The 14151-nt window shown below is 58.0% G+C and overlaps 2 protein-coding genes, 1 long non-coding RNA gene and 1 other non-coding gene across 5 annotated transcripts; 2 read left to right on the forward strand and 2 right to left on the reverse strand.

Moving 5' to 3' along the window:
* Nucleotides 1-286: 286 nt before the first annotated feature.
* Nucleotides 287-3795, forward strand: LOC115250662 (uncharacterized). The gene is made up of 3 exons (XR_003889232.1): nucleotides 287-1468; nucleotides 1828-1881; nucleotides 3138-3795. It is a non-coding gene; the product is annotated as an uncharacterized lncRNA (long non-coding RNA).
* Nucleotides 3796-8520: 4725 nt separating this feature from the next.
* LOC115250657 (collagen alpha-1(XXV) chain-like) lies at nucleotides 8521-9206 on the reverse strand. The gene is made up of 2 exons (XM_029840068.1): nucleotides 8734-9206; nucleotides 8521-8662 (listed from the first exon to the last, which is right to left on the reverse strand). Exons 1-2 carry the CDS (start codon nucleotides 8953-8955, stop codon nucleotides 8525-8527), a joined length of 360 nt encoding a protein of 119 aa, XP_029695928.1. The 5' UTR covers nucleotides 8956-9206; the 3' UTR covers nucleotides 8521-8524.
* Nucleotides 9207-10128: 922 nt separating this feature from the next.
* Nucleotides 10129-12853, reverse strand: larp7 (La ribonucleoprotein 7, transcriptional regulator). Of its 2 annotated transcripts, none has more exons than XM_003966975.3 (11): nucleotides 12683-12853; nucleotides 12266-12447; nucleotides 12093-12193; nucleotides 11946-12029; nucleotides 11711-11875; nucleotides 11303-11645; nucleotides 11099-11243; nucleotides 10785-10995; nucleotides 10552-10711; nucleotides 10393-10484; nucleotides 10129-10315 (listed from the first exon to the last, which is right to left on the reverse strand). In XM_003966975.3, coding segments are annotated over exons 1-11 (1563 nt in total). In that variant the 5' UTR covers nucleotides 12685-12853; the 3' UTR covers nucleotides 10129-10237. The 2 variants fall into 2 exon arrangements, with proteins under 2 accessions (XP_003967024.3, XP_029695881.1); XM_029840021.1 differs by having other exon boundaries at nucleotides 12251-12447.
* A 356-nt stretch (nucleotides 12854-13209) lies between these two features.
* On the forward strand, nucleotides 13210-13283 carry trnai-aau (transfer RNA isoleucine (anticodon AAU)). The gene has a single exon. It is a non-coding gene; the product is annotated as a tRNA-Ile (tRNA).
* Nucleotides 13284-14151: the final 868 nt, after the last annotated feature.

Genomic DNA, 14151 nt, shown 5'->3' on the forward strand with positions numbered 1-14151 from the left:
GAGTTTTTCTTTCCTCGTGTCAGTGAACGCAGCGATGAAACTGGACCGGAAAACCCGGCGCAAAAAGTCGGAATCCCCGACTTAATACTTAAAAAAGTCGCTGTCACCTACGAACCCACTAGCCAGCGGAGGGATGCTAAGCTACTTCTCTGGTTTGTGCTACTGGTATGTCTCACTGGAACACTGGGGTTCTGGGAGTTGAAAGGAATTCTGGGAAGCATGATTCCAACATGAGTCATTCCTGGTCCAGGACCTGGACCAGGACCTGGGACCTGGACCAGCATTAGCTTTAGCATCATCTGAATGTGTTTTTCAAGTTTTGTCTGCATCACCTACATTAGCTCGCCCAGTTAGCACGGCGTGTAGCATAGCATAAATCTGAACCTTTCAACAATGTTTTGGCGTTTACGGCGTCGCCGCTGCGGCGTCACATGACGCTAGCGCGGCGCTAACTGGGATTAGCATATTGGGCTAAATGGAACTGGAGCGGAACAAACAGACTTAACGTGGACGCAGCTCCGTCTTTATTCCCGCCGACGTCCCGAATGCTACAGTTAGCTCACCCGCGGCACCTGCGGCTGTTGCGTAACCCCGCCGTCGCCATGGCAGCAGCTTCGTCTATAAATAAAATGTAAATGACTGACGGAGCCGTCGGAGCGGGCCTATTTGGGAATGGTGTGTAATGACGGAATTCGAAGAGGCTCTCGTAACAGGTGCGACTCCCGGCTGCCTCGGCCTCGGAGCGTCCTGCTCCGGTTCCTCCGGCTCGCCGCCGCCGCCTCTGATGTCGCTCCAGCGGCGGCGCGAACACACGCGAGCGGCTGTAAGTGAAACCAGGCCGGCGGAGCGGCGAGCTCGGCTGACACGTGTTTGCTGACCCGGGATCAGTGGCGACAGCTGTGAGCCCCCGGAGGTCGACTCCCGACGCTCCGGACGACTCCCGACGCTCCGTGTTTGCATTCTGGAGCGAGCGGCGCGGGATCGGGAACAGAAATGGAGTCAAAACAGCGAGTTGGTGCCCGTGGCGGCAGAAATGTGACCCCGCCCCCCAGTCACGCGGCGAGCAGCTGGTGCCATGGTGACAGCTCGGAGAACTCGGAAACCAGAAACCCGCCAGTCGACCCGGCACTCGGAACGTCGGGAAGTGGTTTTCCTTTCAGAGGGACTCGTTTTTTTCCTGAGGAACGATCCGGAATTCCTTCTGAACCCCCAGAACATCGGGATGGTGGACCGGGCCGGACCCTGCCCCCTGACCCGGGTCCTGACATTCCAACCAGAGCAGCTGCTCTCAGACCTTCTCCCGCCTCCGTTAGCTCCGCCCCCTCCACGTACTCACGATATCACGATGGCGGCGGTCCGGACCTAAATAACCCGGCTGCCCCCCCCAGGAGCCGAGACGGATTGGGAGACAGAACCGGATCCTGTTTCAGTCCAACATTCGCCTCCAGAACTCCGAAACGACCCAAAGGTGTCAAAGTTTCCGCGTAATTACACCAGACGGTGGTCGCTGCTAGCTAAGTGCTACTGTCAAAATCTGTGTGTCAGAGTTAGCATGAAGCGTGCAGCAGCTTTAAAGCTACGTTTAAAAGCTATCCTGCGTCGTTAGCATTGTAGCTTATGAAGCATCGCGCAGACTTAACGACGCGTTCCAGTCATTAAAGCAGCGGAGCCGCGAGACGTGTTAGCATGTCGCAGAGTTAGCTAACCTAAAGACCTCGCTGAAAACAGATCCGGTTGGCACCGCTAACGTGCCGCTAACGCGCCGCTAACGTGCCGCTAACGTGCCGCTAACGCGCTTCCTTTCTGCCATTTTTTCTACTTTTGCAGTCGGTGCCAGACCCAACTTGGCTGAACGAGGCGGCCCGGACGCGTCCTGCTGAGGTGGCGCTCACGCTCACATGCACGCTCACGTGCACGCCCACGTGCACGCCCACGTGCACGCTCACGTGCAGGTTTTACACCCCAAATCTGTCCGATCCTACAACAATCGCGCCTCAAACGTGCGTTACCATGACGCTAAAGCTAGCGGCGGTGAAAGATGGCGCCGCCGCCGCGGCGGGACAGTTTAATTTCAGGCTCCGTCGACCACGAGCGCGAGCGTGGCGGCGCTGAAGCTATTAGTCCCCGGGTCAATGTGGCGAGCGCGTTACCGCGACGACTCCATTACTGCGCTTCAGTAACACCCTGCCTGTGGGGGGGGGGGGGGGGCAGCTTTGATTTGTAGCGCTGCTAACGCAGGACGAGCGTAATCGCTCAGCGGCGAGCTGGTGCCAGAGACGCCGTCTCTCCGGTTCTGGACTCGCTCTTGGCGGCGGTTCAGCTCCGGACACTTAAAGCTGCCAGCAAATCCGGGCGGGCAGCTGGTGAAACCCGATCTCCATCCAATCAACGCCAGGTTCTCGCCCCGCCGTCCCCGGGGACCGATTCCGATCCTCCCGGCCCGGCGCGGCGGCGGCGTCTGCTTTAGCTTTAGCTCGCCGCAGACGGTCGTGAATTCAGAGGCGCTAAAGAAGCTGTTTGTGCTTCTGAATTAGCAAAGACGACGTTTGACTGAAAGAACAAAGGAACGTTTTCATTGATGTTTCCTTTCGTGGCCGTTAAAGGAGGAATCGCCGCCGCCGCAGGAACGATCTGGCTAAAACGACTCGTTTGCTGTTGGAAAAACTGCTCATTTTTCCGGCCAAGTCGCCTGAAACGATGCTGCTGGTGTCCGTAGATACGGATCCACCGCTAACGTTCAGTTAGCATACGTCAGTCTGACGCTAACAATACCCGCGCATGCTAAGGAAGGCTCACGGTAACTGACGATACTGGCCAACGCTTAGCGTCCAGACGCTCTTTTTGGGTCATGTGACCCTGTGGCTCCGCTAGCCGCTGTGTTCGGTGATGACATCGTTAGCTTGGGTCATTCTGAGCTTTTTTTTAACTGTAATTTAGTTAAAAGGGTCTTGTAGCGTCCAGCGAGCTAGCTGGCAGCGGTGTCGGGGGGGGGGGGGCGGACACAGGAGCCACTTTTGTTCCAGCTTCTGCTCCAAACACAACATGCGGGGTCAAAGGTCGGCGAACAGGACTGGCTAACGGCGGCGGTGACGAGCGCTAACGGCGGGGCTTGTTTACAATGTGCTTAATGTTCCCAGAGGAGCCGCGTGATCCCGGGATCTGGACCGGGACTCGGACCTCGTCATCGTCTGGTTCGCTCATGTTTACGTTCTTGTCTGGAGCTAAACACGCCGTTATTACCCGTTTACTGCCGCCGCCGCCGCCGCCTGTCTGACCACGACTCAGGTACCTGCGGGACAAACTCCTCGGAGCGCTCCGGGAACAGAACCAGGTTCCACTTATGAGCGCTTGGCTGTTAACGGACTGACAGGCGGCGTCTGCTCAGCATCAGCCGCGTCAACGTAACAGACGGCGGCGGCGGTGACGGCGGCGGCGGCGGTGACGCAACCCTGTCAGGAGGATGTTAGCGTGCTTGAAGCTGTCAAGTCCATCGCGGTCCAGGTCGAACCTTCGCCAGCAGCTCTTGATGGATAACACTCAAGTCCCGCCTCCTCTGCTCACTTCCTGTTAGCATTTCGCTTGATGCGAGGCAACGGTGATGATGATTAAAACGCCTTCAGGCTAAGCTACGCTAGCTTAATGGAAGAAATCGGTTTGTTCTCATTCGTTTAATATTACGGCCATTTTTCAGGGTTAAAGTGACCGTTGACCTCATCTTCACGTAATCAGCGGCGCTAACGGCGCCGACGGTGTTTATGTTCCGTCATTAAAGTTGCGTGTTTATGTTTCTGCAGAATTTATGTTTCCTGTCAGCGGGCTAACAAACGACTACGTTGGTTATTTGTTCACGGACAAAGACAATAACTCACGTCGACATCCGTCACTTTGTTTTCTCTACGCAGATGCTAATCGCTTTAGCTTTGGCGCAACCGTCATGTTAACGACCAGAACAATCAGATCGCGTAAGCTAGCCAAGGCGGCGCCGGAGTCAAACGTCACGTCAGGAATCGACGCGTCTTTAAAACCAGAACGCTCGCTGTTCCTAACGGCTAACAGCTAACGGCTAACTGACACAGCCAAACTCACTGTTTGGTGGATTAACTGTTTAATCTGATAAATCACTTTTATAATCACGTTAGCCTAAATAAAGCTAGCCAGCACGCAGCCTGCCGGCGCTACGTTTGCGTTGGCGGTTCCGCCACATCCGGTTGTAAATTCCGGCGGTTTCGGCAGCTGAAGCGGGAACAGGTGTGCGACACTTTTACTCCGCAGACGCTCGCCGGCGGCTTAAGCAAAAATACCCCGAAGAGGCTAATCTGACGGAGGTGCGAGACGATGAGATAAACGGTTAGCGCGCACGTGTTCCCCTCGTCCGTCATCCGGACTCAGTTGGGACCCGAACAAACGGGGCCACCAGCTGCTGCGCCGACCCGCAGACGTAAATAGCGAACACGGAAATCCGCGTGTGCAACACGTGTCCAGCTGCTGCGACACGCTACCGACATCCCAGGCGTTAGCTTAGCGACGGCCATTATCGCCAGTATTCCCGCTGGTATCGGCTCAACTCCGGCTATTAACGACCCTCCGCCGTCTTTCCGGTGTAACCAGAACCGGATCAGCGCCGCCACCGTGTTGAGACTCGGCGGGCGCGAAGCAGCCGTGAGATTTACGGGTCGGACTCTGGGTCCGAGTGCGGTCCGGAACAAAAGCCTCTCTGGTTCGGGGCCGTTCCCTCGGAAGGTTGCGAACAGTTCCCACATTGTAAACATTTCACCACAAAGCTCCAGTCCAGGAAACGGGTCCAGAACGAGGGCGATCCTGCGGTTCTGGAGGGCGATCCTGCGGTTCTGGGAGCGCCATGGCCTGTCGGACCGCTGACGAGGGAGGAGATCCAGACGGGATGTACTGGAGCAAAGGTTCCGTTTTGGGTTTGAACCAAACAACCTTCGACACCAGCGGCCCAGCGGAGACTCAGCCAGAACCAACAGAACCAACAGAACCACCAGAACCATCACTGGTTTATCCAGCAGTGATGGTTTATTAAATCTGGTGGTCCAGGACCAACTCACGCCGTCTCCTGGACCTTTAAAAACTAGCTGAACGTCCGGGCCCGTTTCATTGGTTCTGTCAGCTGAGACGGGTCAGATGCAACAACCCCCCCCCCGGTGGTTCTAACCAGGCTCCTGGGTCAGAGGCCCGGCCGCCCCCCAGGTGCCGATTGATGGAGGAGCGCCATCAAACTGGGATCAGGCCTCTGATCCGAGTCCGCCTCACAAACGGTTCCTGTCAACGCCAGCGGTGGAACAGGCGCCTTCCCTGGGGGCGGAGCCAGGGACCAGCGGGTCAGCGCTGGGACGGGCCCGGCAGCCGTATCGGATCGACACCTCTGTCGAGTAAACACAGACGCAGCAGAGAAGGAGCGGGGGGGCGACCCGTCATCTGGTTTGTGTTTCTGTCCCGGCGTTCCTCGGCGGCGTTCCGACTCTCACCTTCCGTAAGCCGCCGCCCACGCTGGCCGGAGGCTCCGCAGACCTGCACCTGTTCCTCCGGGAACCAGATGAAATTACCTCTGAAAAGAGGCCGGTATCTGAAGCTAACACTGTTAGCATTGGTGCTAACACAAGGATCACGGCGGAGAGAAAGAGCAGAGCTGGAAACAGTCACGTTAGCTTAAGCTAAACAGACGCTCAAAAGCTGCTACTTAATTAGCCAATTATGCGCCGACCACATGAGTCGAGCGCCGCGCTCCAGCGCCTCCTCGCACGCACAGCTAGCGCTACGCGTCCACGTTAGCAGGGGTCTGTGGTAAATAAGCTCCATCTTGTTTACGGCCTCCTTCCTTCCTCCCAACACTCCAGACGGCTCCCAGGAAGCAGCGCGCTTCATTAAGGGAGGCGGCGCCGCGCTAACTGCCGCGTCTCTGCTAACAACGGCGGCTCTGTTCAGGAGCGGCGGCGCTTTGAAGCAGCTCTTTAACGGCGGCGCGGCGTCCGGCTGTGCCTCCCAGACCTTTCCTTCATATTAGCGGCTAACGTTTGGAGCTGGACGACCTCTGTTTAGCAACATTCCGACTTTTCCGGTTTTAGCATTGATGTGTGTAAACGCGCCCATCTGAGCGCCGTTTGCTAGCGTCCCACAGTAGCGCGCTAGTAAACTAAACAATTGTGAAAAGCTGCATCAATAAAGCGTCACCGTGGAGACCCAAACAGCGCCCCCTGCTGGGCGGAGACGCTGCTGCGGGTTCGGGTTGTTCCACTTCCCGACGTTCCGGCAGCGACGCACAAACTCGCCTCTGTGCGACTTTAATGAGCGGCGCAAATATTGACTCAACCAGGACGGATTCAGCACCGGCTGAGAGCTCCCGTGGTCCCGGGTCCCTCTCACACACACACACACACACACACACACACGTCCTTCAGATCCCAGAACCTTCCTTCATCTCGGACCTCTCGGTTCCTTCCACTCTTGGACACGAGCGGGCTAATGCTAACACCTCCCACACCAAATGTGGCGCCGCGTTAGCCGTGATCCCGAGCACTCGTTTCTCGGCTGATCCGCGTCACTTTCTGCACCATCGGATCAAAACCAGAATTTATTTTGCGTCGGTGTCGACGACATTCAGCATTTTTCCCACCATGAAACCGGATCTCGGCGTTCCCACCAACCTCCCATCCAAGAACAAGACAGCAGCTAAAATTCTACGTTCGGATCTCAACAGCTACTTTTTTTTCTTTTATGCTCAGATGATCCGATCTTTCAGGTGCAGGATCTGTTCCCTGGTCCCTGAACGCAACACCATCGAGCAACCTGCTAGCTTATCTTGCTTATACTGGCACTGCTACATCTGGTTAGCCGTTGAGCTAACGGGGTCTTCAGACGGCCGAGCTAACGTTTCAGAGATAAGACGAGTTAAAACCAGCTCCTCTGGCCTGGGAATACCGCGGCGTTCCTGAGGAGGGAGCGAGGTTGGAAAAGTGGCCTGGAAAATCCTGAAAGGTGCTGGAAAATGGACGGATGAGGTGTCGAAGGCGCCGACGGTGGGAGGAGACGCGGAACGAGCCGTCACCAACGTACAGAACCTTCAGTCCAAACCCAAATAAACGGCATCATCCGTCACGCTCAGGCTAACGACGCCTGAGTGGGCGCCGCCCCACGGTGGCGAGGTCGTTTAATCAGCGTTTCCTTCCGGCTCCCGTCAGGCCGACGGAGCCCCGGAGGAGCGCCTGGGGAACCGGAGCGCCGATGGAGCAGAACGTGGCCGCGTCGGTGAGGTCACGTGACTCCGCGTCGGTGAGGTCACGTGACTCCGTGTCGGTGAGGTCACGTGACTCCGCGGCTCGGAATTCCCCACCAAACTCAGCAGCTGTTCCCGAGCCGGAAAAAGGCGCCGTTGTCTTCTGGACCCTGGTGGGTCAGAGACGGGGACCGAGGAGGGACGCCGCGACCTCGGCCGCCATGAAGGACACTCGAGGATAAATACCACTCTGACTCCGGGGTCAAAGGTCGCCGGCCCGGGTTGAGAAGAGGCTTTTGTGGAGGATCTGCAGCCCAGATGTGACGGCAGAGCCGAGGATCCCGGGAAAACCTCAAGCAGCTAACGTAGGTGCCCTGCGAGGGGGGGGGGACCCCAGGAGAACCAGCACAGCTCCAGGAACCCTGAAAGGGGGCGGTTCCGAGTCCTCCTGCTTCAGAGGGTCCAGAACTTCCCACCGATTTACCTGTTAAACTCCCGTCACCATTGGCCGTCTGCCTGAGCCGCTCGCTAACGGGCTAGCTAACGAGAAGCAGCTGCTGCCACGGCGACCTGGAAGCCTGCGCAGTTTTACCTCACGCTCAGTAATTACACGCCCTGAACCCCCCCCGACCAAAACCACACAGACGGCCCGACCGGAGAGCTGGGGGGGGGGGGGGGCAACGGTGGCTGTAGCGGACCGCCGGGATTAGCCGTTAGCGAGGCGAGAAACGAGGGAACAGGAGCCGGCGTGGGAACAAAGAGCCGGAGGAGCACCAAGAAGAGGCCTGGGGGGGGCAGGGGCCTGGGGGGGGTAGGGGCGTGGGGGGGGGGGGGGGCGTGGGGGGGGGCAGGGGCCTGGGGGGGGCAGGGGCACGGGCGTGGGGGGGCGCTGACTGCAGGTTTCACCACATTCACATTAAACACCGGCGCTGCTGATGAACAGTTGTGGGGGCAGCAAGGCTAGCTACGCTAGCTTAGCTCGCTTATTCATTTTTTACCGCAGACGGAAAGAAAACACAAAATCAAACGCCCAAAGTCGTTCGTTACACGTTGAGGTCGAAGGTCACCTGAACGACGCTGCTGCTCGTTGGAGCTTTAATAAAAGTTTCCAACAGAACTTCAAAGTTCTGAACGTGGAAAAAAACACTCCAGACTTCTGGGAAGCACCTGCGGCCTCCGGCACCTTTGGCACTTTCCCAGGATGCTTTGCGGGTCCGACCGAACCGACGAGTCACGTGTCCATCCGGAGACACAGGTGAACTTCAGCGGCCGGGAGAGGACAGAGGTGCATCATCGCTGCTGTTCGGCAACTTCACCGCGCGCGCACACATACACCCGCGCGCACACGCACATCTTACCTGGGGGGCAGTTGCATTCAGGTGACGTTTGTCTCGCGGTCCGGATCTTGACGTAATTCTCGAACGCGCGCTGAAACGTGAAGAAAAGACATGTTTCATTCACCGTCCGCGCGCGCGGTCACCTGCTCGCGTGTGGTTCACCTGTGTCAGCAGCTCCTCCACTTTCTGCTCCACCAGAGAATCCACGTCCTCGCGGGCCGACTGCGGCTTCTCCAGGTCCAGGACCCGGTTCCGGAGCTCCGCCGCGTTGATGCTGAGCAGGACGCAGAAGGCGACGGACGCCACCGACAGCGCGCACGCGGCGACGCTGAGCGCCGCGGCGCGGCGGCGGCGCCGCTCCTGACGCGCCGCGTCTTTCTCCATGTTCAGGTGCTGCTCCTCCGCGAGCTCAGGTTCACTTCACGAGACACGCTACAGGCTGCACGCGCCGCTTCGGAGCGAGCTGCGGCCGCTGCGGAGTCACGAGTCTGTGGCGCGCGGCTCGGCGCGTGTGTGCGGCGGTGCGTTCACGGCCCTCGGCGGTGACCGGGACAGCGGAGCGAGTTGACGGACGGAGCCGCGCGGCGGAAACTTGTTGCGGGTGAGATTCTGCGGAGTGATTCTGCGCGAGGAGGCAGCGCGCATGTACACAGCTGAGGGGCACGATGGCTGGAGGCGCGGGCACCCCCCCCCCCCAGGAACACGCCCCCCTCTGTCCAATCTGTCCTCACTCATTAACATAATTTATTGCCCCCCCGCCCTCGCGCGCTTTCACCGCGAGGACTTGACGCGGAGTTTGAATCTGAGATGAATCAAGATCAAATCGATTCTTCCGGGATGAACATCAAAGGGCGGAAACAGATGAAAGAAGCAACAGTTGCGATTTTAAGGACGCATCGATCCAGCACGAGACTGATCAGCTGATTCAAGGTTCCGGCTCTGCGGGCTCGCGTGCCTGTTTCTGATCGACCACTCACGGGAAGTCACCTGTGAGGTGGCCACGCCCACTCGCGACTGACCTGATGAGGAATATTTGAAGGTTCCGACCGGATGAAGCAGAAAACCAGAAATTTCTGTCCGTTTGACTTTTCGGGCTTCGCGCGCCGCCTGGTGGCCGAACGTCAGAATCACACCTGACGGCGGGATTTTTGTCTCAAAGTTCCGAAGTTTCACGTCAATAAATCGCAGGTGAGACGTCACGAGGTCACGGGCACGCGCCCTTTGGTTTTCTGTCCACCTGCAGCCAATCACGGTGCAGAAACACCTCACACACTCGTGACTCCGCCCCCTCTGTCGGGCTCCCTCCCCCTCTTGGCATCGCGTCTCCATGACAACCACCCAGAATGATGGCCCTGATTTATTTTTAGGTTTTTTCTTCCACTGAGGCTCCAACAGCGGCTCAGAACTGAAGCCGGACCAGGATGGATGAGTCAGAACCGCCTGAGCTCAGCTCAGGGGTCAGGGGTCAGGGGTCAGGTGACCTGCAGGCCACCGTGGGGTCACCTGTGGCTCAGGTTTATCCTGCAGGTGTCACAGGCTCCAATGACAAACACCAGAGTAAAACAACATTTTATTGAATCAAAGTTTCTCCTTCAGTATTTACATCAACAGAACCAACACAAACACCTGGAACGGGCCGGAACCACCCGGATCAGCGCCGCCGCGCTCAGTCGTCCTGGAAGCGGATGTGCTTGTTAGCTTCTTTAGCTCGCGCGTGGATGAGCTTCTCGGCTTTGGAGATGAGCTGAAGCGGCGAGACGGCGGCAGGTTAAGCACAGTTGTGAGGGCGCGGCCTGTCGCCACGGTTACCTGCGTTCTCACCTTCTCGGCGCCGCGCTTCTTCTCCCGCGGCCGGTTCAGCTTGACCTGCCGGTCCACCAGGATCTTCTGCCAGTAGCGCTGCTCGCGGTCGCCTTGGGCGAGAACAGAGCGGGGTGAGGACGCCCTCGTGCGCTCCCCCCGGCGAGGACAGGAACTCACCTGAGATGACCTCCAGCTTCCAGCCGAAGTCCTTCTGCAGCGCCGCCCGGGCGTCGCTCACCGCCCTGGCGTCTTCTGGGCTGTGGAAGCGCACGTGTCCCTCGGCGTCCCCCTCCAGGATGTCGACGTACGCCACGGGGGCCGTCCTGGACAGGGCGTCCTGCCACAGAGCAACACGGTGAGCCGCGGCGCCGCCCGCTCACACACCTGCGCGTCACACCCGGCGTGGTTACCTTGATGAACTTCCTGGCTGGAAGCGGTTTGTCGTCGGTGATCTTCAGGATGACGCCGGTGGTGAACTGGGGCCCCTGACTCGGCGCCTTCTGGGCCGGCTCGCCGCTGCCCCCTGCAGGCCGCTGCAGCTGCTTCATGCTGCTCTTCAGCGAGGTCATGCTGCGGCGCTGCAGCTGCAGGTACTCCTGCTTCAGGCTGAGCCAGCGTCTCCTGGGGACACACACGGGGGGGGGGGGGGGGGGGGGGGGGGGGGGGGTCACTGCCACCGCCGCCGCAGCGTTACCGCGGGGCGGAGCGATGGTGGCGGCCTTACTTGGAGAGGACGCGCAGCGGGATGACCTCCTCGCCGACCTTCAGCTTCTCTTTGTGCTTCTTCTTCCTCTTCCTCTTGGCTTTCAGGGCCGCGTCCTCTCCGTTCTCTTTGCCGTCTCTCTCGGCTTCGCTCTGGACGACGGACCCTGAAGGCAGCACGGCGTTCAGGATTTGACCGCCATTCCAGCCGGTTCTGGCGACTCACCCGTCTCCGCCGCGCCGTTGTCCGTCCCCCCGCTCGCTCCGGTTCTGCGGAGCTTCGCCGGAGCTTCGCTCTCGGACTCGTCCGTCGTCTGCGAGCGCCGTCTCTTCTTCTCCGAGGGTTTGGCCGCGGCGGCGCCCCCTGCTGCCGACCGCCGCCTCTTGGGCTCCGACGTCTCGGCCTCCGCCGGCCGCTCTTTGGAGGCCTCTTTCTTCTTCTTCTTCTTCGGCTTCTTCTTCTCCTCGTCCTCTCCCGGGGAGGCCGGCAGGTGGACGGGCTTCCCACACCTGGTTTTGGGGAAGATTCCAGCTTTCCGGGGAGCGTCCTCCGGCGGATTGTTCAGCACCTGCAGGAAGGTTCCGTCAGTTCTCCCCAGCTCCCCGGGACCAGCTCCCAGCGGCGGCTTCTCACCTCGATGGCCTGTCGCGCCTCCTCCTCCTTCTCAAACTCCACGAAGGCGAATCCTTTGGGGTCGCCGGACGACTTGTATCGGGGGACGCTGACGTACACGACGGTCCCGCACTTGGCGAAGACGCGCTCGATCCAGCCGTGGGTCACGTCCTTCGGCAGGAGTTCCTGGAGACAGAGGAAGGACTTGGGTTCTGATGCTGGGGGACGCGGCCGGCGTCAGCGCCGCTCGTCTTACCACGTACACCGTCCTGCTGTCCACGTCCGTCGGCGCCGCTCCCACCGGGAAGCGCCGCCTCACCTTGTTTCCCTCCAGATTCACCTGAAACGACAGTGTTCATCCACCCGACGCCGACAGGAAGCTGCGAGCCAACGTGCTCCTCACCTCCACCACCGACGAGTTCTTCAGCGCTCGCGCCACCAGTTTGGTGTCCGTCGTCAGCTTCTTCATCCGGTTGAAGGAGGTCAACAGGGAGAGGTCCACATCTGCCCAGAGGAGAGCACGGTCAGCTCCGTCTCGGCACCTCAGCGTTCCAAACTCACGTCTGCTCGGCTCACATCCGTCCTCCGACTCCTCCATCACTTTCCTCAGGAAGCGGTCCTTGTGAAGGTTCACGTCTCCAAACCAGAACTCCACCTGCTTCTTCACGTCAGCCAGCAGCTGTTTGACCCGGGACCTCTTCTTCTTCTCCGTCTCCTGGTTCCGGAGGTCGGCCTCGGCCCTGCGACCGTCGATCATCCTGCCAGAGAAACAAAGACAAAGATGAACCCGCCCTTTAAGAGACCAGCAAATAAAACACGGGCTCGAAAAAAAACTTTTAATTAACTCTGTTCATTGCTCATTTAATTCCTGGTGAGAAAACACGCGTTTTTAAAAAAAATAACACGAGATAACGACTTTTTAAAGCGCACATAATTTCAACATTGTTCACCTTTTGGCGAATATTACCGCCAATTTTAATTTGGAAAACTTACATTTAGGACGGAGAGTAATTAATACGTCCAGCAAAAACCAAAAAAGCAAATAATAAAACGCAACACAGTGAAATAAAACAAAAACATCAATTATGTCAGTAAAAGCCGAAGCTTCCAAACGAACGGCGTCGCTTTATGTTGTGAGACGTCGCAGGAGAAACGCGTCACACTTCCGGTTCGGTTCTCCACAGTAAAATACACGGGCCGCTCATATCGCTCTTTTTCTTGTACTTCTGCGTGCTAAAAATGTGTCTCGAAACCCGAATATAAGTATTCAGAGTATATTGATTCACAGATAAAGTAAAGCCAATAAAATGAGACGTAAACGTGAAAAATACTTTTCGTCGAAATATTTTGTACTTTTATTTGGAAATAGAACGTGCTTCAAATGTCATGCAACTTCAGACCTTCAAGTAGTGTGTTTATGTGATTACATGGTTATCATGCGTTGTATTACAAACGTATTATATTTGTGTATTTGCTAAGGTTTATGCTACATCAACAGCCACAAAGCTACGTCGCTCCGTGGCCGGTTAGCTCAGTTGGTTAGAGCGTGGTGCTAATAACGCCAAGGTCGCGGGTTCGATCCCCGTACGGGCCACTACTTTCTTTTTTCCTCTCTCGAGCCGCCACCAAGTGGTGCTCCAATAAATATTTGATGCATATTAGAGATTAAATAAATCAGTCAACATTGTCAGGGGCCCAAAATGTCTTTGAACTTCTTGAGCTTCTTGTAGACGTCCGGGTCGGAGCAGCTCTCCATCCTGTGCTCGATGAGCTGCAGCAGCTTCCTGCACGTGTGGGCCCAGTGGCCATCCAGCGGCTGGCCCGACACCTTGCAGACGTTGCGGAGGATCAGCAGCAGCCTCTCGTTGCTGCTCATCTCACACCTGTTGAAGACCCACTTCCCCCAGTCCTCCCACACGCGGTCCTCGGTGAAGTCCACCATGATGCCCGTGCCCAAGAGCTCCGCGTCAGGCAGGTCGTTCCATATGGCTCTGTGAGAAGGGGCAGCGGGACGCGTCAGAAAGGTGCTGGAGACGGCCGCTAACGCTGGGAGATCACTCACACAACTCTGAGGAGCGGGCTCGGGGTGAGGTCGGCGAGCGACAGCAGAGCTCTGCGGCTGATGCGGTTCCCCTCCATCCTGTCCACAAACACTCGGCTTTTACATCTGTGAGGCCTCTGAGGAGAATGCGACGGGGTCAAAGGTTACCACAGCTCACGGAGCTTCCTGTTGCTCCGTATGGCGTCAGCGAGGACCAGCAGCTCCTCGTCGCCGATGTTCGACCATCCGATTCTGGGACGTATGAGAGCAGAGTCACGGTGCTGGTCCGCACGCTCCCCCCGGCCAATCAGATCGCACCTTACCCGAGGTTGTCGATGGCGTCCGAGGACCGCAGCACGTCTGCGATGACCCGGACGGAGTCCATACCGAGGTCGTTCTCTCCCAGCCTGATTATCACATG

This window comes from Takifugu rubripes, chromosome 8 (assembly GCF_901000725.2).
Source record: "Takifugu rubripes chromosome 8, fTakRub1.2, whole genome shotgun sequence".
NCBI lineage: Eukaryota > Metazoa > Chordata > Actinopteri > Tetraodontiformes > Tetraodontidae > Takifugu > Takifugu rubripes.

Excerpts from the sequence above, each read along its gene's own strand:
- LOC115250657 (XM_029840068.1), bottom strand. The coding sequence starts at position 8,955 with ATGGAGAAAGACGCGGCGCGTCAGGAGCGGCGCCGCCGCCGCGCCGCG. Across the intron at positions 8,663-8,733 it reads TGGAGGAGCTGCTGACACAG|CGCGCGTTCGAGAATTACGT; the intron begins GTGAACCACACG and ends TTCACGTTTCAG.
- larp7 (XM_029840021.1), bottom strand. Across the intron at positions 12,194-12,250 it reads CGGATGTGAGCCGAGCAGAC|ATGTGGACCTCTCCCTGTTG; the intron begins GTGAGTTTGGAA and ends TCCTCTGGGCAG. Across the intron at positions 10,712-10,784 it reads CAGCCAGGAAGTTCATCAAG|GACGCCCTGTCCAGGACGGC; the intron begins GTAACCACGCCG and ends GCTCTGTGGCAG.